At 36.1% G+C, this 23,434-nt stretch overlaps 1 protein-coding gene across 3 annotated transcripts; it reads right to left on the reverse strand.

Moving 5' to 3' along the window:
- Nucleotides 1-1,408: 1,408 nt before the first annotated feature.
- On the reverse strand, nt 1,409-23,133 carry LOC121408507 (CUE domain-containing protein 1-like). 3 transcript variants are annotated; one of them, XM_041599990.1, is made up of 12 exons: nt 23,076-23,133; nt 14,260-14,980; nt 13,132-13,317; nt 11,204-11,278; nt 10,283-10,600; nt 9,722-9,914; nt 7,814-8,149; nt 7,465-7,528; nt 6,477-6,566; nt 5,387-5,451; nt 3,079-3,198; nt 1,409-1,433 (listed from the first exon to the last, which is right to left on the reverse strand). In XM_041599990.1, the coding sequence occupies exons 2-9, from the start codon at nt 14,713-14,715 to the stop codon at nt 6,500-6,502; spliced, it is 1,695 nt and encodes a 564-aa protein (XP_041455924.1). In that variant the 5' UTR covers nt 14,716-14,980; nt 23,076-23,133; the 3' UTR covers nt 1,409-1,433; nt 3,079-3,198; nt 5,387-5,451; nt 6,477-6,499. The 3 variants fall into 3 exon arrangements, with proteins under 3 accessions (XP_041455924.1, XP_041455922.1, XP_041455923.1); XM_041599988.1 differs by lacking the exon at nt 5,387-5,451; XM_041599989.1 differs by lacking the exon at nt 3,079-3,198.
- Between the last annotated feature and the right edge of the window lie 301 nt (nt 23,134-23,434).

The raw sequence follows: 23,434 nt of genomic DNA on the forward strand, positions 1-23,434 counted from the left end.
TATGGTAACTGTCAATTTAAACAAACTTTGCCAGATAAAACATCTGACAAGTCTATACCTAAAACACTCAAGGGGGCCCCTCAGGGTACAGGATCCTCCTCATTTGTGGCGTGAATTAAACTTTTTTGATAAACGACAAATTTGGCCAATTTAGGGATACCCTACACTTTTCATATCTTTTTCAAGTATGTATGAACTTATTATGCCCCTCGGAACCAATGTCCGTGGGCAGAAGCATGAATTTTCTCTCTTGAAGTATATCATTTACATTCCAAACCAAATTTGATATTTGGTTGTCTTTAAAAAAAAAAGTAGGAAAAAAAAGTAGAAATCTTTGTGCTGTAGCAAAACACACCAACCATATCGGATGTCTATTAAATTCCTACCTGCAACATACACATGCATGAGGTCCTTCTGGTTGGTTGCTAGGCTTTACAGCTATCAAAGGCAGTACTGGTTAATTAGAAATCACATGTAAAAACCTGTGTCACACGCTACACCTCTGGACTTCTTGATTGCAGGACAACCTTGTACAATCCCTCTGATGATCCTGAAGATAGCCTTTTCTTTTCTGCATTGTTTGAATTCACTTGGCCTACTATCAGGTCGTAATTGTGTAATCTTCTAATACCATCATCATGGCTAAACCGCACTTGGTCTACTAGTAGATGGTCTAACACTCAGATCATCTAATGTCATCATCATGGCTAAACCAACTTAGCCTACCATCAACAGGGGCCGCGGAACAGTTTTCAAAGGGGGGGGGGAGCTGACCATGCAAAAAATCACAATCATATGGTAATTTTTACGTTTTTGGAAAAAAGTGGGGGCCCTGAACCGCATCTACGCCCGCTTCTGTGGCCCCTACTCAATCGGTCCAAGTTTGCAATCAGCCAATCAAATTGAATGACTTTAGTAGGTTTTAACTGTTATTGCAAATATTTTTATCATAACAAGGTTTTATGAAAACAGGCCCCAGGTATAATATTCCCTTACTGTCATCTAGTCTAATGCCCAGACGGATGAATTTTGACGTTGTCTATATTTTTACACTTTGTCAAATGAAAATTTAGTTTTTTAAACACTTCATCTTTCATTTCATATAGACCAAGTTGTGTAAAACCAGGTCAATAAATGAAGTGGGTATGGCCGTACTGGACAAAGAAGCAAAATGGTAAAATGACCTTCAGTGGCAATTATAAAATGGTAAAATAGTTGAAGTGGTAAGAGACGAAGCAAGACCATGTGGGATAGGAGCAAATGGAAAGTAGATGTGGACGTGGATGTGGACCAAGTGGCAATTTATCTTTTGTGTGAATAAAATTAAGACCCAAAGTGGTTTTAGGAGTCACCTGCTTGAGGAGTTTTAGAGCACCTAGGTATACTTCCAAAGTGTTGCTACAAGATCACAGCCTTATACCTCGTGGAAATGTCTGGGGGGAAACAGAAAAAATAAGAAATATATATTACGCTTGTACTAAAAATGCATTTTTCCTACTGTCTAAGAAATAAAGCAGATTGAGATTTAACAATAAAGGAGAAAAATCGTTAAATTTGTTAAAAAATGAGTCAAGTACAAATTAAAGTAATTTACATGTAGATCTGCAGTATAAAAGTACATTATACAATGTACCCATACCAACATTTGACATAATTCAGAATAAGGAAAATAGTGTTAACACCTAATTAAATGCTTTTCAAGACTTTAAGACAAAATTAGTGAATATATAGATGAGTGATCTAATAGACAAATACATATCAATAATGATGAAGATAACAAATAACAACAATGTAAACAACCCAGAAAAATTAAGACAAAATATTAAGGTCAAATTTATGAAATTTATGAGAAAACTAACAATTACTACTAAGATTGAAATTAATTGTAGACACAATAATAATAATAGGCATTTGTATAGCGCCATCTATCTAGAAATAATCTATTCCAAGGCGCAATGTTATAATTATTACCCCAGCTTAATCTTGAGCTGCCTTTCAGCGCTCGTGCATTCAAGGAATTAATCCTGCCGGGTACCCATTCACCTCACCTGGGTCGAGTGCAGCACAGTGTGGATAAATTTCTTGCTGAAGGAAAATATGCCATGGCTAGGATTCGAACCCATAACCCTCTGGCTGAAAGGCGAGAGTCAGAACCACTAGACCACGACGCGTCCACGCCCACACATATCCAGCTATTTACTAGCAATTTATAGCAGGACAATTGAGTATTAATAACAAGCATGACAAGTAACATCACAAATAAGCAAGTTTACGTTCATTGACAGTATTTTCTGTCATAGCACCACCGTCATGTTCGAAAAACAAGACATATTCAAATTTTTTAATAGGATACAATAAATAAAAGCAACATCCATAGAACATGAATAGCAAGGGTAATCTAAAATATATTACTGTATATGTGCAATGAGTGCAATGTTTACTATGATTTCATCACTGAATGCATTATGAGACACCATTAAAATGAACATGAAAGAAGCAATAGATGAGCAGGAGAGGAAAAGTGTTAGAAAGAATATGTACATGATCGACTATTTTTACCGTTAAATTCCCAATATCTATACAATAAACAGATATCACAGCATTTTTTTCACACACTGAAATTTTTAGTTTTTTTTTTAATGTTCCACTTCAATCTGAAAACTTCCTCATCTGGAGAGCAGATCTAAAAACAAGTGACAAATTAATATATGTACATGTGCCATTCTGTTGAAGAAACAGTGTGTAATAAAGAATCAATCAAAACAAAATTGGTTAGAAAGCACTTGACTTTTATATCAAATTAATGATCTTTCAGGAGAGGGGATACTTTGTGAAAAAAGTGTTTAAAAAAATTTTCAAATGAAATGATTTGAAATTACATGATACTGCTGTAGTTATGTGATCACTTTTACATAACATTGAAAATTTTATATCTCAGTACACTGCATCTGGACTGAAAAAGATTATTTAATAATTGTTAATAGAAGGCCACACAGAACAGACTTTTCTGTTATTGTCATTATTATCAAACGTTCACGGACATAACCACACATTGATGCCTAACACAAAGCGGTTTACCCATTTTCATCTGGAGAAGAAGTAAGGATCGGAATCTTCATGATTTAACAAGGAATCCTGCTTGCCACTACAAAGCAATTGTCTTTTCTTGGATGATCGTTTTCTAACCTTCAATAAATGCTGGCAGAAGGAAAAGCAAGAAGCAATGTGTGTGATGAACAGTGACATGACATTTGCTCCTGCGACAATTGCTCCTGGTTTTAATTCGTCAAAGGTATAAGGTTAGGGTTGCAATAGGGTTTTATGATAGGTTCAGGGTAGAGTATACATGTAGTATTTAACCCAGGGTTGAATTAGTCGTTTGATTAGTGTGTAGAAGTATATACGTAGTAGAGCAATTGTCGCCACAGCAAATGCCATGGCATCATGATGAACGGCATGCACAATGAAAGCAAAGCCAAATATTCTACAGAATGACTAAGGCTCGTATTCTGAAGTCAGGTTTCATTTAAACTCTGGTTTTAAGTTGTGGTTTAACTATGGAAAGCCAGTTGTTACATAAATCTATAACAATAGAAGTTCAATGTATCAGCTCATTTGACTCTCAAAACATTATTAACTGCCTGGGAAGGATAAGTATCACAGTTGTCTTCACCATTAAAGAATGAGTAAAGAGCACAGTAAACATGTGAAGCATTCAATGTAAACAAAATTTTGAAACGTTTGGCTTCCCATAATTTTAGGACAGAGTTAGACCATGGTTTAAGTTAAACCTGACTTCAGAATACAGGCCTAAATGTATAACATGATATTGGAGATACTGCTCATGATTTTGCTCCGATGTGCACGTTAAAGTAAAGGATGTTATCATAAACTGCTTTCTCGTTGGTCCATTGCTTGAAATAAAATCAGGATCTATTGCATTGATTGGATTTCTTTTTCCCTGCCGCTACATGAAGGTCTTCCACGCCGCATTTCTCAAACAGAAATGGATAGCTTTGAATAACAGATCCATCCAACCAAAGTCTGCCAAGAAACTTTTTAAAACTTTTTATCCAAAGTCAAGGGCGATCGTTGAACTAATACCTTTTTCTCATTTTCGGAATACTAAATTCAAACTCTGACAGCGACTCCTTAATTCTACCCTTGGTAATGCAGGTACGGCAGAGGTCAAGAATCACTACTAAAATCTCACCAATATTTATAATTGATATTTTTACCTCAATTCCAAGCAAAATGTGACCCTCGATTTTCAAACTAGTTCAACTTCTAAGATTCTATGAAATATTGTTTGCTATATCTCAAAAAATTGTGTAATAGTCAATCTTAGAAATGTGAAGAAAAAAGCACTGAATGGTCAATATATAATGTCCTAAAGGAAGGAAGGAAGAATGAATGTAACTAACTACGGCACAACTTCAAAGAAAAAGGAAAGCTACCCAAACTAGGCATGGATTCAAGTATTTGAAAATGAAAATCGGCAAATCAATAGCGGGTTTCACAAAAAAGAATATACAAGGACAAGAAGAAATTGTCTTCTTTAACAATCAATCAATTTCCTTTCAACCATATGTATTTTACACAGGGACCACTAGATTCTAAAGTGAATATGGGTCAAAATCATCCACAGGGTATTTTATAAAGCTGTCCGTAAAAATATGAACAACTTTAATAATTAAAAACGATTGAAGTGCCAATGTGTGACTGAGCAAAAAGTTAAGTTTTAACTTCATTTCCAATTACTTCAATCAATTTCTGTCAAAGTACATAATTTTGCACTAAAATGGAAGCTTCCAATACACCTTATAGCATAATCAACTTCTAACTTCAGCAAAAATAAACAATAATGAAAAATGATATTAAATCAATATGACTTTTAATTGACACTTTTCATGAAAAAGGATATTTGTAATCCTTGTGTCCAAGCCACATTTCCCACTCCAAAACAGTGAATAAGGAAAAATTCTGCGATTTAAATGGAATCCATCAACGGAATGGGTCTGATTTGGGTACCGTGCTACCAGCATATTATGTAAACAGGGTTGTACATTATACATGCAGAAGGGGCCCACAGAAAGGAATTTTTTTCCCATCTCATATATTCTTACAATGTGATGAGAAGTTGGAAAGTAGATATCTATTTTGCCAAAAGATAATGAAAAATAATGAAAAGAAAGTAAATGCCCCCTTCAGAAACAATGGATGGAAAAGAAAGATTGACAGTTGATGTCTGCTGTAAACTTGCTATATATCATACATGTCTATCTACAAGGAAAGAATTACTTGCATACAATGGCCTATATATATATAGAAATGTGTACATGTGTAAGTTCTCCTTCCACAGAAGAAAATAAATCATTATCTTTACCAGCGATGATTTTCTTGGTGCCGTCAATCACGTTAAACCCGTTGGAAATCCAATCTTGTCATGTACTAGAAAATTATGATCGAGCATGATTTAAATTGTTTTATTTAATGAAGAATTTCAGTGAGTGAAAGGCATGTTTTCTTATGCGGACTTTTAGAAAAATCTTGAATAAAAAAAATTGAATCCTTGATATCAATTTGGAAAAAAAATTATACACACAAAATTAATTTAATTATAAAGAATATTGCATAACAATTATAGGAAAGAGAACAAATATCATGAAGTAAAGTGATTTCTGTGAACCACGTAAATGATGGAAGGCAAATTTGTTTTGCAAATTGATAAGAATTCTATTTGGATGCATGGATATTTATGATGCCATTTCAAGTGAAAATTGTTTCTTAAAATGTAAATTGTTTAAAACAATTAAACAATTAGAAATCTATATCATCAAAAATTACACAGAAATGAGTGTCAAATTGATTTGATTAATGGAGTTCAAATAATGAAATTCAAATGTATGATAAATCAAATATAAACACAAATCAACAGATCTCTATGTTTTACAAATCGACCCAGTAAAATAAATAGATTTATTTATTTTGTTTCCAACAATGATTTCTTAAAAACTGAATGTGTAGTACCAAGTGAGCTAGTGCAAAATTGCATGGGGAAAATCATTTATAATCTCCCACATATAACTGGAGTGAATTGATTTTTCAAAAAGAAAAAAATAATAATTGGTAATGTGCAACAAAAGTATTAAAAATAATAAGGCAAGAATCTCATTTTCATTGTCATACTGCATAAGCTGTGGTAAATGGCAAATTATGAAGGAGAAGACTTATCATTATTATGATGATTGAATTCAATCTAATGTATGTAAAAAATACAAAATACATTCAACACCATTAATGTCAAAAGGGATAAAAACGTCACGGAATAGTAAATAAACTTCCGTGGCCATTTCATTTTCCACATCATCGCAAAATGGTGAGAATATGTTTGGTCACATGAAGCTATCCAAACCAATCAGCATACAAAACTTTAATTCACGTAGGATATAAAAGAAAAATTATCCTATACTTACTTCATGAGCTGGCTCATTATCTTTCAATTCTTCATAAAGACTTTCACCCCTAGCAAAGCATCACTAGCACCACTATCTTCTGTTTCATATCTGATACAACTAGGTCAAGGACAAAGCATATCTTAGAAGATTATCATATATTACATGTACAGACGACCAATTTATTCACATCAAAATATCCTTTCAGGTAATATCTATAGATTAAACTCTTTTGGAGGTAATTTCATGGTGCGGATTAAATCAACCCTTCGCGAATAAGACCATAATTGGATGGAGTGCAACTATCAACTCCATTCATTGATTAGAAAATATTTTAAATTCTGCACAGAAAGATTGAAAAAATCTTATAAAGAATGAGGAGAAAAGGATAATATGAATGAAAAATGAAATTTTCAGAACATTATTCTCTGTTTTTTCATAATGAATATTGAATAGGAAGTATATAAAGTGGGCAATAAATTCCTTATTTAACGTGAGATTAAGCCTGTGTTTAATAATCAGAACTCCTCCCTTTGCCTCCAACAACACATTAAATGTACCAACTATAAAAGAATATGTCTATGATAATAATTATTTGCAAATGCATCTGCAACCATGATGTAACTGTGCAATGCTTTTCTTAATTCTGATCCAATGAAAAGTTTCAAGTAATTTCCGAAGTCTGTTGGAGACTGGCTGATTTACGAATTCATATTTCAGAGACCCAACCCAAATAAATATGCCTTCGATTTCTAATGGGTTAATATACATGTACACTCTATCAAACTTCAAAAAACATGTCAGAAAGTAAAGGAGTCAATCTCTGACTGAATTGGTTTTCAACATCATAAAATAAAACATTAACTCTGCACACAGGAGTTTCATATCAAAGTGCACAAATGATCAACAATTAACAGTTTATTTGCAATTGTACCCGAAAGACTTAAATAGAAAAGTTACTTTTCAAATAAAGCTTTACATAGGCCAACATAAATGACACAAAGGATACTTCCTTGAGGGCTTCTTTTTCTTCTGAAATCTTCCGGCCAGCAGAGATAATTTTGTCTTGGAAGCTGAAAAAGAGTACATTAAAATTAGATAAAATAAAAATTTCTTTATAATAAATTTCATAGACAATAAGCATTGAATAGGGTGATTCATGGCATAACTTGAGCCCTGCAGAATGTATTATTTTTGTCCTACTCATAATAACATGTAGAAAAAGTTGCCATATGAGTTGGTTCTCCTGTATGCTAAAATATTCCTTGAGCCCACAATAAATGCATAGATGACAATGATAACAGAAGGAGTCAAAGTTAGTGCTTCACAGTTGAAGCTGTGTGTTGAGATGGACTCACATTTGCCCATATGGTTGAGTTTGTTCCTGAACTCAATATCTTCCATAGAGAGTCCTCCAGAGGCACTTGTTGCTCCATTGGTCATCCCGCCTCCCGAGACACTGGATGAAGGAAGAGAAGACCCACTGTTTTCTCTCCTCATGCCAGGCGGTCTAAATGGGAGTTCTGGAGGTGGTGTTGCAGGGAGGGGGCGATTGGCAAGGTCTGGAGGAGGCTGCCGGTGAAGAGGGTGTTGCGATGGGCGTGGAGGGGGAGTAGGTGTGGGAGTTGACATAGATGAAGATCCAGATGTCGAACTGCTGGTGGTCCTTCCCTCCCGTAATGCATCATGGTAATCTGCATGAGGCAAAATACAGTTATAATGTATGAAAGGCTTTCTTGATTACTGCACCTGCTGAAAGATTGAGCTATCAATCTGGACATAGTCAGATGGTTGATACTTATAAAAGACATGAGAATATAATATGCATAACAATAACATAATGTTTATATTTGCTAAGTAGTGCCAAAACATAGAGTCCCTAAGCACCCACAATAATGCAGTTTAAATCCTGACTGTTGCAGAAGAGCTTTTATGCCCTATGTACTTCAATGAATAAAGTCCTGATTAAGAGCTATTGTATCCTTTCGCAGCTGATTCCTAGAACATTGGTTATCATCCCAGCTGTAGCTTGCTGCTTGAAACCACAGCACTTCCAGGAGTCAAGGAAAAAAGCCAAAAATCAAGCATTAATTTCACCTGGGGAGCGTTTAATGAAAGGAGTTGTCAGACGTTTTTATCCTACAAGTCCTGTTTTATTCTACAGTTATCAAAGTAACAGTGCTTCTCAGCCAAGAAGAGTCAAGGAAAATTGTCAGATCTGACAACTTGTCAAGACAAAACAATATTGATGAAATGCTCCCCAGTAGTGTGTACATGTATAAAATAAGGATACATTTTGAGAGGTAACAACAACAACAAGTGGAATGCCTCTGGCCGTCTCACCTGCATCATGCGGTTCAATATAGCAGCAGTGCTGACTTTGAATACTACTCTAACTCGCACAAGATGTTCAGTGATACATGGTTACTCTTATGTCCACTTTTTATGAACTAGACCAATAAACTTACAGAGATATGATGGTTATTCAACAAAAAACCCCAACATGGCCAAAGTTCATTGACCTTACATGACCTTTGACCTTGATCATGTGACCTGAAACTCGAACAGGATGTTCAGTGATACTTGATTACTCTTATGTACAAGTTTCATGAATCAGATCCATAAACTTTGAAAGTTATGGTTGGTAATTCAACAGATACACCCAATTCGGCCAAAGTTCATTGACCTTTGACCTTGGTCATGTGACCTGAAACGCGCACAGGATGTTCAGTGATACTTGATTACTCTAATGTCCAAGTTTAATGAACTAGACCAATAAACTTTCAAAGTTATGATGGTAATTCAACAGATACCCCCGATTCGGCCAAAGTTCATTGACCCTAAATGACCTTTGACCTTAATCATGAGACCTGAAACTTGCACAAAATTTTCAGTGATGCTTGATTACTATTATGTCCAAGTTTCATGAATCAGATCCATAAACTTTCAAAGTTATGATGGGAATTCAACAGATATCCCCAATTCGGCCAAAGTTCATTGACCCTAAATGACCTTTGACCTTGGTCATGTGACATGAAACTCTAATAGGATGTTCAGTAATACTTGATTAACCTTATGGCCAAGTTTTATTAACTAGGTCCATATACTTTCTAAGTTATGACGTCATTTCAAAAACTTAACCTCAGGTTAAGATTTGATGTTGACGCCGCCGCCGCCGTCGGAAAAGCGGCGCCTATAGTCTCACTTTGCTTCGCAGGTGAGACAAAAACACTTCAGACAGGAAAGATTCAACCCTCCCTTTTTACCTCTCTCCAGGGCTGACAGGAATTCAGGATCCTGCTGAAGCTGATGAAGGAACTCCTCATTCTGGAGCATCAGTGCTAGCTTTTCATCCTCCAGCATCTGGTTTGATTCTGCATCGTGCTGACCCACGGATCTCCGTCTACTGGTGTTCTCATCTAATCTCTGCTGAATGCCTGGTGTCATCCGTGGTTGTGACTGTATGCAAAACATGAATCACAATTGATACATCAGCATCTTTGTATCTTCACCCCATTAAACTTTAAAATTTAGGGGCCCCTCTGTAAATCAGCGTTGATCTGCTTAATAGGACAACCCCTCCGTTTTTTTATTGTAATTGTAAATACATATTTGATTTCATGAGGATTAAGAACATACACTAAAAATTTATCAAATCTCTAACAGATTTTCTACAACTTGACTAATAGCTTACACGGATTACCATTTCCCAAATGTCCTCAAATTTGGAATAACATTCTCTCACTCCTGATAAAAATATCTGATCGAATCAGATCTGTAATCCCTTCAATTTGTGGAAAGGAAATACCAAAACTGAAGCAACTCACTGTTTGAGATGATGGCGAAACAGCTGTGCCTGACGGCGAGCCTCCCGAGACTGATAACCTCAAGAAATCTGATGGTAGATTGCCAACCATCGGAGGATTCCATTGCCTTGAGGTCTGCATCTCCTCCATTCTCTGCATCACGTTCCTGTAGTTATCCCTGGTAGCGCTGCTCACGCTCTCCTCTCCACCCACGCTCCGGGCCCTGCGAGGGGGAGGGAGCTGGGGGGCTGTCCGAGGTAAGCTGCTGGGGTCGCGACTGCTTGGCACGGGAGGGGTTCCTCTGGCAGTGTTGGACTGGGCATTGGTGTTACTGTTGAACTGTGAAGAATATTCCGATACATTAATGTATGATTACGATATACATGTACAGAAAAAAACATGTACACTGAAATTTTCCATTGGATTAAACTCAGCTTAATTTCAGTTTAACAATTCACTGTCAGTACATGAAATGAGAAAAGCGTACAAAGTTTCCTTTCCTTGACATGCATGTATCAGTTTTGAAAGATTCTCAACCAATCACATGAGGGATATCACTAAAAAGGTCAAGGAATTACTACTTCTAAGTGTAATATGGCACTAATCCCCCCAAGTTTTATCAAGAGGTTAACAGAAAGAGAGAGAGAGACAAAAAAAGAATAAACAAGGAAGAAATTTAAAAAAGTATAATAAAGAGCAATCCAAGTCAATATCACCCACTAAAATTGAGAAAAAAGATGATGTCATCTATGGGACAGACCTTGCCACCTCTACCATAATACATGGCACCACAACTGAACATGTATGTAAACAGTGCCAAGGTTTGAATGTATTCTATATTGTAAAATGTAGCCAGACAGGTAGTGGTGAATTGACCTACTGTGCCAAAACAAACAGATACATGTAGTATGGAAAGTGTTCTTGAGAAGAGTACATACTCACCCTTGAGAAAGGACTATCTGGTTCCGGAGGAGAGTATGGAGGCGGCTGATCAGGGAAATTATCAGGGGAAATCATCTGAAAGATAAGGGATTCATTCACTTCAGGAGTCACATATCTCTCAAACACAGATTGTACATTCTATAAGGTGGAGCGGTTTATACCCGTGACAACTAATTCACCTATTCCCTGTATCTGATTTTATGTGTGAGTTGAACAGTTCGTGAGTCTATTAAATACAATCAGAAACATTTGTGCCCTTCAACATGAAAGACACAGTCAAAGATACATATGATTTTGCAACCACCTATCTTTAAAAGCAACAGATTTGGCTTTCCTTGAATACTCTGGGGTAAATGCATTACAACATGTGTTACAGGAGTCTGTGCATAAGACTAAGACTACATACATGTACTCATATTTGTGTCTCCTTTGGGTTAGCTCGTTATGAAAACAGGTTTCAATGTACCATCAATCTACATGATCGTATGATAGAAACCAATATATTCTTGATCATAATGATATCTTGTATATTATATCATGAAATTATAGTTGTTCGGCAGACACGCACACGTACTTGTACAAGTACCTTGAAAAGAGGAATATCTTTCAGACTGCATTTCAGAGCAACCTAAAAACAGCAAGTACAACATTCAACTCCCTCCAAGGCACATTGCTGAAAGAGTTGAAATCAAACACAACTTTAAAGATCATATACATCTTGATCTTCAACCAATCAGAAGCAGGCAATGTGTGACTTGTGTGTGGTTTCTTAAAATTTGCATTGATATAATGAAAATCTTTCTGCAACAGGTGGGTGTTTCAAAAAGATGTTCGTAAGTTAAGAGCAACTTTAAGAACGACTGGTGAACCTTTCTTACACTGTACTGTATGTGTAAACCATCACCAAAGAATATACAATTTACCAACAGAAAGGATCACAAGTTGTTCTTAGAGTTGCTCTTAACTTACAAAAAGCCTTATGAAACACCAAATGGGACCTATAAAACACACTTTTATAGGAGGACTTGAAATTTCCCAAACCAACACAGATATCAACAAGCTCAGCTTTCTCTTATATCAGCCCCCGTGGGGGGCACTCACATATTTTGGTGGTAAAGGGACGTGCCGCTTTGATGATCCCCTTTTTCTGACCTAATTTTCAGTTCTCTAGATACTCTAAATGACAAAATTTCAGTTCAAAAGCTGCCCAGCCCCGCTCGCAAGACCCCTGTAACGAGACATCTCAGTTCCACAGCCTTGCCAAAATTGTCAAGCACGAGTACCGCATGCGAGAGATGCACGTACGGCTTCGCAACTCCCTCCATATAACTAGAACCTGTTCCATGCAACGTACCTAGAGTGCTGCGATCATGTTCCATATACCATTTTTCTCACCGCGTGGTATATATTTAGTTCCCAAGACCCTGTACTTTTAATACCTTTTAGTCAGTTCCTTAGCCCCCCATTTCATATTTTTGTGAGGCACACCCCCATCAAAAAATAATATGAGTCCCCCATACTTTTAATACCTTTGAGTCAGTTCCCATTTCAGATTTTTGTGAGGCACACCCCCATCAAAATATAATATGAGTCCCCCCTTACTTTTAATACCTTTCAGTCAGTTCCTTAGCCCCCCATTTCATATTTTTGTGAGGCACACCCCCATCAAAAAATAATATGAGTCCCCCATACTTTTAATACCTTTGAGTCAGTTCCCATTTCAGATTTTTGTGAGGCACACCCCCATCAAAATATAATATGAGTCCCCCCTTACTTTTAATACCTTTCAGTCAGTTCCTTAGACTCCCATTTCAGATTTTTGTGAGGCACACCCTCATCAAAAAAATAATATGAGTTCCCCCCCCCCGGATCAGCCACTCAACACAAAGAGTGATTCATTGAAAGGATAATAAAGGCTGTTAGCTTACCTCTGGTGGGAGGTGTGATGGGGGTACAGGGATAGCCGCTGACAAGGGGGGCATGGCAGGTGGTGGTGCCCTGTCAGGGATGTCGGCGTTCAATTTCAAAAGCTGATCAATGGTCTCATCTACCTTACCATTGTTGGATCTCAGAACAGTCTCGATCACATCCCGGTCCATCTCAGGGAACATACCCTACAGGGTGAGAGAAGGAGAAAGACTTCATTTTAATATTCATGTGCTTGATCACAGATTCCATAAACCTTTTCTATTAAACTAACTCTGTCATTATGATAATTATATACATATCGCACATTGACCAATATATTTTAGTCTGTACTAGCAGCAGGGTTATGAAGATTGACAAAACATCATGTTACACGTCCAGGTAAATGTAATTACTGCGACTCATGAATAAAAGAGAAGGTCTACCCTTACATCAAGTTGGTTTAAAAATGAGAGTCTTCAGTCAAATTAGATAAAAATAATGGTGAAAGTTTGATGGAAATCTATGAAATAATGAGTTTTGATTTGGTGATATCACAAAGCAGAATGTGATGCCACAAATTAAAAATTTTGGCAATACATTTGTTGGATTTTTGCCACAGTATTTCCAAGAACTTAATATTGGGGGATAAAATGAAACAATAAAGCAATATTGACTGGCCTTGGGGCATTATGATGTATATGACCCAAACTAGATTTATATCGCCTGAGTCGTAGACGAGGGTGATATCAATTAGTGAGGGCGATATATTCCTTTCGCCCCCAGGCTAGCACTATTATTAACCAAATCAGACATCTAGAACAAAAATAGATAAAATTTAAATATTTATTAGAGTTTTCATGGGAATCTGTTTTGTCATGCTGAGCAGACTGGGCCTCTGAACTTTACCATTGTGGCGTCTAGCCGCGATTAATTGAAATGACGCGTCCCTGGCCTGGGACGCAATATCCACAGCACAGATAACTTGCCAAACTTATATCATGTACATGTGCAAGACCAACAAAACTAAAGCCTGCTTGAGAAATGTTTTCTTTTAGTGGTAAGTAAAAGTATGTTCAGAGAAAAACATAAAATCTAAAGATTGTACATGTATGATTTAAAAAGACAAAACCAAAACAAATAGAACAAACCTTGAAATCCGACATTGCCTGCTCAAAGTCTAGTTGCCTCTGTGGTGTCTGCGGTGGCATCTGCTGTTGTGGCATCACAGGGATGGCAGGGAGTGCCATCCTAGGAGCACCCGCTGCTGGTGCAGGGGCAGGGAAACCCCCAGGGGGCTGTACTGGGTACCCAGCAGGGGCGTAGAATGCAGGTTGCATAGGGTAACCCGGACGCTGCACCGGCACTGCTGGATAGGCACCTGCCTGGGGAGGTGGAGGTCCGTATGTGATGGTGTTGGGGGACGAGACTACAGGGGCGCTGTTCCTCTTTTTCTTGTTCTTCTTGCTGCTTGACGATCCTCCAGGGGTGGCCATTTTGAAATTTGTCAATAATCTGGACTTACAGAACAAGAACTTGCTCCTCCACTTCAGTTCACTCCTGTGGGTGAGTTTTTTTTCAACCGATTTGATAAGGTATTGAATCATGAAAACACTCCATTATAATCATGGTTGTCATTTATCGTCGGAAAAAAGTACATGTACACGTATTTTCCAAGACTACAAATCCTTTTCAAAGCTATAAAAAGCTGCTGCCTGATGTCTCTTTAACTTCTATTGTTAGTGCTCTTGGAAATTGGTGCATCTGGTGTTGAATAGGAAATGTACTGCACTGCAGATGGAACTTCTTCTTGTTTCAGAGCAAAATATTACCACTGGTTCATTGAAGGAACAACAGTCAAGTCAATCCATCCTATTAAATGGCAAAGAAAAATAAAAAGAAATAAAATCTCCATGAATCATAATATTGCATTGTCAATATTTATGATGTATAATCTACCAATACATGTAAATCAGAAACTTACATGTATCTATGCAAATGCAATCCTACATGTACAAGTATGTATGTCACTCAACCATCTTTAAGAAAGTCAGATCAATACTTTGTTACATGGTTCACAGGGCAAGTACATCACTACATGTACATGTAGGTCCAGAGTACAGCATAGCCAGTCCTACCAAAAAGTCAATAAAGGGTATTACACAGATTCTTAATATAGGATTGGATAAGTGGCCAATTAGGACAATACACAACTATCTTTATGTAGAAGTTCTTGTACATGCCTTTGTATGTGCAGTGGTGCTAAAAAGTTGGTGAACCCCACCAGAAAATGAACATACATGTACCAGTATTTAAAGTGTTAATAGTTTTGCCATGTTTTAGATGTACAGTATTTAATTATGAAGTCCGGTGATTCAAGTTTTCTTTTCTGTGCTCACTGAACATAATATTGCCTAAATAAAAGCACATTTTTATATGCAGTTCATACATAGAGTAATATTTACAATACTAAACAACTGGTGCAATGAACCAACACAAGGAAAGGCCAAATAACAATTCATAGTAAAGAAAATTACCTCAAGGTTGTAAAAATATATAATTGAAGGTATTAGTCACTTGCGGATCCAGGGGGAGGAAGGGAGGCGGGGTGGCAAAACCGGCCCATGCCCCCCTTTGGAGAGGCACAATTAAAATTTGCAATGTAAAAATGCTGTTAAAACAGAAGTATCCCCCCCCCCCTTTTGAAAGTGAACCCCTTTTTTTGGCTTGTCAAATTGTTTGAGGACGAAATGTCCTTATTTTTGTGTTGAAAACCTATTTGCCTTCCCCCCTTTGGAAAATCCTGGATCCTTCCCTGTATTAGACATAATTCTGTTTTGCCAAAAGTAAAAAATAAAAAAGTATAAAGTACCAGCTAGGCCTACACCTCCTAAATGCAGTGTAGGGAATTTAAATCCATAAAAAAATATCATGCAAACATGATTGGTACTACATGTATGGAAGCAAGATTGGAATTCAGATTCAGATTTATTTCCAACAGAAATGACATTGATACAAATCATTTTTCTTACATTATAACAAATATTTACAATACATTGATAATCATAACTAACATATAAAGATAATACAAAATATTTTGTAGACAAATTATAATATATAGTTTGGATAGAAGAAAAGTATCTGTGGAAATAGGGGATTCACTCAAAAGCATCGCTTGTATAATGTGAACCACCCTAAAAGAAGAGAAAAAGAGGAGAGAGGGGGAAAGAGAGATACAATGGTTGCTATTTGCCTACGGAGATTTACTGAATAGATTAAAAAGAACAGGATAACTCACAGAACAAGACAAAACAAAAAAATAATAAAATAAAATGAAAAAAAACAAAGCACAAGTGGAATGCCTCTGGCCGTCTCACCTGCATCACGCGATTCAACATACATGTACATGTATGTACATGTAGCAGCAGGAATTTGATTTGTAAAAATATGCTACTTTTAAAAATATGTTTTAAAATAAATCAAATAGGCCTACTTCATATTATAAAATCGTACAAACTTCTGCTAATTTTGTCAAAGAATGGTAAGGTTTCCCGAAAGTGGAAATATGGAAGCATTGTGTTTCTAACTCTCGCCTTTCAATCAGAGGCTTGTGGGATCAAATCCAAGCCACATCTTTGGGCCTTAATATTGATAAGGAGGGATTGCAACTGGAAACTAGATGTAACATGATTTTTTAATTGGTCTATTGTGTGAAAAGATGGGCAGGTACGTACAGATATATGACAAATAATCTTCAGAATACCAATTTATGACAATCATAGCTATTGTGCGACGTTATATCAGAGCGCTGTTCCCCTCCCCATTCCTCAACACTTTTGAAATTAAAAGAAAGAAAGAATTGGCAAGTTCCATTTTATCTCTTAAAATGGTTTCATTTGCTGTACAAAACTAGCACAAATGTCTAAAGACTCTAAAATCTTTGCACATACATTGGCTTTGTTTATTATTTGATGTCAAATTATTTGATATCGTATCAAGTTGATGCCAAAGTACATGTACATGTACATCCAAACTACATGTACACTATTGCATATTTCAAATCTCTTTCTAGACTTTGAACTACCTACATGTAATACAACAAATATTTTGCTACATGGAATTATGCATCCTTGAAGGTTATACACATACAGCCTACCAGGTATTAATAAAACAAAGTAAGAGCCTTTGTATTTCTGAATTGGCAAAAAAAATCTCACAAACAAATCTATGGCCTCACGAAAAGTATGCTAGCTAACAATGTTAAATTTTGAGCATACTGATAGAACAATGAACACAATCAAAGACTACACATGTATTGTACAGGACTTAAACATTTTTTTAATCATTTGTTATTTAGCAGGCCAAAATTGGGGTAGTACTCCAGCCCAAGGCTGAAATTAGTAATAGAGTAAAATTTATCAAATAAAATGCTGAAAATTTCATAAAAATCTGTTATGCAAACCATGTTCTTTCTTTGCAGTAAATGAAATATCATTTTGAAGTATGTATACTATGTACTATTTTGAACAATAATTTCTTCAGTTTTTTATGTAAATATGGAAATTGAATTCAATTTTTATATAATATATTCACAACTTTTTAAAGTCATGGCTTGATCAATTTTACATCCGGACAAAGATTTTCTAGGGACATTTTTCTTTGTTTTTCTCTTTCATCTTGTTTTTACAAATCTAAAGGAAAAAAATATCGGTGCCTGTATTTTGATCTTTACAAATATTTAATTTCACAACAAAACAAGTGACTTACGGTATATTTAAACTCTTGATTTATTTGACATCTACATGTATTTGCCCAAATCCATTTCAGCATATGTAAGATTGTACAGCAGATAGTCAGGTAGAACCACAACATGACCATCAAGTTGGGGTTTTTTTTTGCTGAAAGTTGTAGTGTAGGGTGTCTACTTCAAGAATCCAACGGGCACCGAAGTGGCACCCGTTGGATTCTTGGGCGTTTTTTTTTTAACTGATGTCATAGGCCAAGCCAACTTTTTAAATACCTCTTAAATATGACTTTCCTATTTTACAAAATGAACATGTCATGTTTGGTAACAAATTAAAGCTGATGAAAAATAAAATGCAAAAATATAGATCACTTGACATTTGCGTCACGCATATGTCAGTTCCAGTTAAAGGTCATTTAGATCATAAAAGGTCAAATTGCATTACAAAATGTAAGTAATATATGAGGAGAAAAATATCATGTTTTAAATACAAACAAGTTAAGTTGTATGCATTTTTACTTAAAGTTAATATGTGGGTGTGCATATTAAGAATCCTATGGTTGGTACCTTGGCATCTTGTGGAATTTTATTTAAATGATGTCATAAACCACACCAACTTTCTTACATTCCGCTTAATTGTTATTTTTCTATTGAGTGGAATCATATTTGATATCAAATTATAGGAAATGCCAAATCAAATCCACGTTTGTGAATCAAAAGGCATCTAGAACGCTTTAAGGTAAATTAAAGGTCATTCAAGGTCATAGGCCAAGTTGGGTCACAAATGTAAGCAATGCAACACATAATTTTTGGAATACAAACAAGTTACATGTATTTTTTGCTGATCATGTTGAGGATGTGCATCTAGGTAGAGTCTGACAGGGGCTACTTTGGCACCCTTGGGGCAACGTCATTTTCTGACGACGTAACCACACCATCCTTTTCACATAGCCATAGGTCAACCTCTTAATTATGATTTCTCTCTGTAAAAGTGTACGAATAAACATATGATGTTTGGTATCAAATTAATGCTTATGGAAAAAGGAATGTAGATTTAAAGGTTCTAAAATAAAACAAATGCAAAAATCACTTTATTTAATTTATGCTCATGAAAGGTCAAATTAACGCGGGAGTTTACCAGTCCTAAAAAGTGTAAAATTTTTGTATCAAATTAATCCATGATTCCAAATAATGTACACAAATGTAATATTTTACACTATATCCTGTTATTCCTCTTTCAACTGTCCTCTGTCAGGCAAGTCCAAGAAAAGTTCACCCTAGAAGGCAAAATTTCATCTTTAATTTAAGAAGTTATCTTTGCTGGGGTAAGAAAGCCCAAATGTTGAATTTTAAAATTTCATTAAGAAAAATGTGATAATATGCATATTTATGCTAATTTGGGGCACCTATTTTGAATAATTGGTAAAATGGGCGTTACGTATGGGACAATTATAAAAACTCATAGAAAATATAAAAAAAACTTGTGAGATTTAGTCAAAGGTGGGACATGGACCCCCTAACATCTTATTACTTTTGAGGGAAAAAAAGTGGTGTCATCTAATTAATTATGCAAATTAGGTCTTGTCCAAGGATGGAATGTCATATCAAATATGTCTCAATAGAACATTTTAAAAGACACTCTAAACTCTTTTGTTATTTCCACATTTTAAATTATTTCAAGTTTTTAATGATGGGGAAAATTGTGTACGTTCTCTATGGGGACAAAATGTCCCATACGTAACATGTCATTACTTTGTTCAGTTAGAGTCTGTAATTAAAGGGATTTGGTTTATGACATGAAACCTGCCTTAGATATACTAGAGTATTGTGACTTCTATCACACTAAGTTACAGGTTGTCAAATGAAATACTTTCAGAGAATTCTCAACTTGAAAAAAATATTTTAAAATTGTCTTTTTTCTGTGTCCCATACGTACAATGTACATGTAACAGCCCATCAGTCAAGGTCATACGTCACCATTTTTTCCATGATTATTCTTCTCCTAGATGTCTACCATCATGAGGGTATTCAATCTAATCAAAGTCAATTAACACTATTTTTCAGGTCATTAAAGCCTCTGAAATGTCCCATACGTAACGTGCGCGAATTCTTGGACTTGCCCTGTCTCATTCCTCTTCAACCAGATGCCCGTCGGATTCCCCTTCCTCAACAATCTCGACTGAATGTCTCTGCATTAGATGAATACTTTACATTTATTATTAGTAAAGAAAGAGATAAAGTATAAATACGACAGCTTTAACTGATCTTGTCCACTTATCCTGCATCAGGCTCTAGAGCAGTAAGTTTAGAGTGAAAGTCTCTCCCTCGCCAAATTAACATAACATGGTATCCCAACCTAATTAAAGGAATTGTCTGTGCACAGCCAGCTTTTCTCCTTGTTTCAATACCATACATTTAATATCAATTACATTTTCATCAGTATGCAGAAGACATGTAAAACCATACAGGACAACATTCTGGTAAAACAAAAATGTGTTGTCAGAGAAATATTATATGATTCTACTCCCATGACATCTTCAGAAGATAACTGATAGTACATGGAACAGGATCTTAGGCCTGCCTGTAGTTGTTCATGACACAGTGGTTGCTTCCTGTCGATGAAAGTCATAATTCACACTGTAAGTGTGAAACGAAGCATACAGCTAAGGCAGAGATATGCAGTCAAGATTGTTGTTATGGGCCTTAGAATGGGACTCATTGGATGACAGACGGAAACACAGTAGACTTAGCCTAATGTTCCAAATAATAAAAGGTCTTTAATATTGCCATCAACCCCAAAAACTTCATCTAGCAAACCATCCGGCAGACTAGAGGAAATTGTATCATGCTCCGGTGTTTAGGGATGCTTATTTAAATACAGCATCTTCCCTCAAACTACTAAAAATTGGAACGAGCTAAACATGGACACAACATTGATAAACTCATTTGACGTTTCAAATCCCAAATCACTCAAAAACCTACATGTAGTACATGTAAGTGACTAGACAGGAATAACGGTCATTTCTGGGGATTTATTTAACAATTTATGACATTTTACTATATACATGTATTCACCGACGGTAGTATGTTAGTGCGAGCCTGCATGTGTAATCAGGTCAGCAATTCAAGCGATCAGGTTTTGTCCAGATTTTTATTTTTTTTAATTCTAAATGATATTATATTATCTTGAACGAAGGCCCACTATTTTTGTCAGACTCTAATCTTTCTTTTGATACTATATAAGTTCTATGAAAATATAAAAAATATGCATTACTGATGCTTTACTCCTTATTTTTTAATTTTCTGCTGGAGAGGAAAAAATGGCAGCTGTGTGTCTGCCCTCTACGCTCAACGAGTTGTGCTCTTATCAAGGCTTTCCGAGTAAATATTCGATATCCTGGCCAATCAATGCGAGCCACAAGCCACAAGCACAAAGCAGCAGCACAAATTGCGATATATAATAGCGACTGGTAAATACATCTGTAAGGATGATGACGTCATCCAAGATGGCAACTTACGTTGACCAATGAAATGATCGAAGATGACGATGTTTTGATCATCATTTGAAAGGAATTAGCAGTAACTGCGGTCTAAGGTACAATATTTCTGAAGTTTAAACTTTTTTCGTAAATATGGATGTGATTTCTTTTTCATAATGTGACGTTTTATGTCCAAAAAACGATCGGAAAATAAGTTTTCTGCCCAATGTTAGATCTAACGTTACTGCTAATATGTTGGCTGTATTTATGGGCCAACAACTCTTCAGTCTATGTATTGGTGAGTGGAGCAGTTCGGAGGAACAACCAAAGTACAGAGACTGAAGCTTTTGGTCTAGTAAGTGGCCTATCTCAATTTAATTCTCACACTCATCAATAAAGTTGGCGGAGTACAGGAAGTCTGCATATACCGACTTAACCCAAGACAACCCAGGGAGGGAGTCTTAAGACTAAGTTAGTAGGATGGGGGGGTCGGGTGTCCAGACACTTTATATTTTTTAAGCCTTTTTTTGTCTTTGGATTACACAAAAAATATTAATTCAATAGTTGTAATCATCTTCTATTTTGTTCTCTATACTATTTTCTAACAGTTTGTACTAAAAATTATTGAAACTTTGGTTGTAATTGTTTCCAAATTACTTTCTAAAATTGATCGTCCGGACACACAACCTGTCCGGACACACAACCTGTCCGGACACACAACAACTGGGTATACTAACATTGGATACAGTGCCAGTGGCAGTGGGGGGCCAGTGTAGTACTTAGCAGTAGGCCAGTGCATTAATCTACAAGTAAAGTGAGTGATTGTATTACCAACCGACCTTGTAATACCGAATGCGGGCATCCATCATTCATATGCATCAGAAATTAATTTCATATGCTCAAAATTTTGCAACATCCTTCCAAAGAGAACTTGAATAGAAAGATGATGAAAAATGGTCAAAAACACATTTTCAAACTCTTAATATACTAAAAATAATAAAATATGGTCATATAGCTCATCAGTGATTTTGTTGTTTTCTCAACTTTTCCCATAGAAAACACACGTTCGGTAATTCAATACCTTTTTCAAGTTACCAAAATATTTTACATGCGACGAGGGGTCCAATTGGAAGCTAATATCGAAAAACGAAAAATGATTTCAGCAAAATTTTTACATATTTATATTTCTTAGGTACCGGTAATTGTGTATTTATGGTGAAAGTTTGGTGAATGTTATGAGAATATGTGTTTGATAATATGATTGAATTCATGAAAAGTGTTCGGTAATACGCCAGAATGTGGAACTTAGTCTTGCCAACCAGACAAACATAAACTGAAACAAAGAATGGTGGCTTGGAATACATTTGACCATTTCAAACAAGGACTTGAAAAGAGATGATAAAACAAAATTATTGCAAGGTCGGTAAACGTACATGTACCACTCGCAAAGGATGCTGGTTATTTACCTCAAGTGCAATCACAGCGAAGTCTATCACAAGAACGTGATAACTCCTATTCCATTACGTGCACAAGAAATCGCACGAACTGATCATGCAATGCAATGAACTTTATCTTGGGTAGGCCTTGGCAATATCAATAATCTCCTCGTCATTCATTATTTTTGGGGGAATCTGTTGTATGATCGAATGATCGAATTGATATACACCTAAATAAACACTAAACACAGGTTGGGGTGTCATCCTTCACGTAAACTCAGCAAAAGAATGAAAAATTGTAAACTTACCAAGCGTCAAAGCCGTAAGGGTGAGTGGAGATTTACTACTTCCTCGCTGAAGTTCTTCGCTCCAACCATATTCCGGTCTTCCGGATATCGGACGAACAAGCTCGGGTTGTACGTGCGCTTGCTGTGTATGTGTAGGGACTTTCCCTTTTTGCAAGTTATGTTTTTGTTTTGTCCGGGTGTTTTGTACAGTATACAGACCCCGCCCCAAAAATTCCACGGCCGAGAACAAAAACAAAAACAAAGCAAAACAAATCAACAAAATTAAATGACAAGAAAAAAAAGATCAACTTGAAAATATACACAACGAAAAAAAGTTCCCCCTAAATCAAAATGCTGTAACTGAACGGAATAATTTTGAG

The sequence above is a fragment of the Lytechinus variegatus genome, chromosome 2, assembly GCF_018143015.1.
Source record: "Lytechinus variegatus isolate NC3 chromosome 2, Lvar_3.0, whole genome shotgun sequence".
Classification (NCBI taxonomy): Eukaryota; Metazoa; Echinodermata; class Echinoidea; order Temnopleuroida; family Toxopneustidae; genus Lytechinus; species Lytechinus variegatus.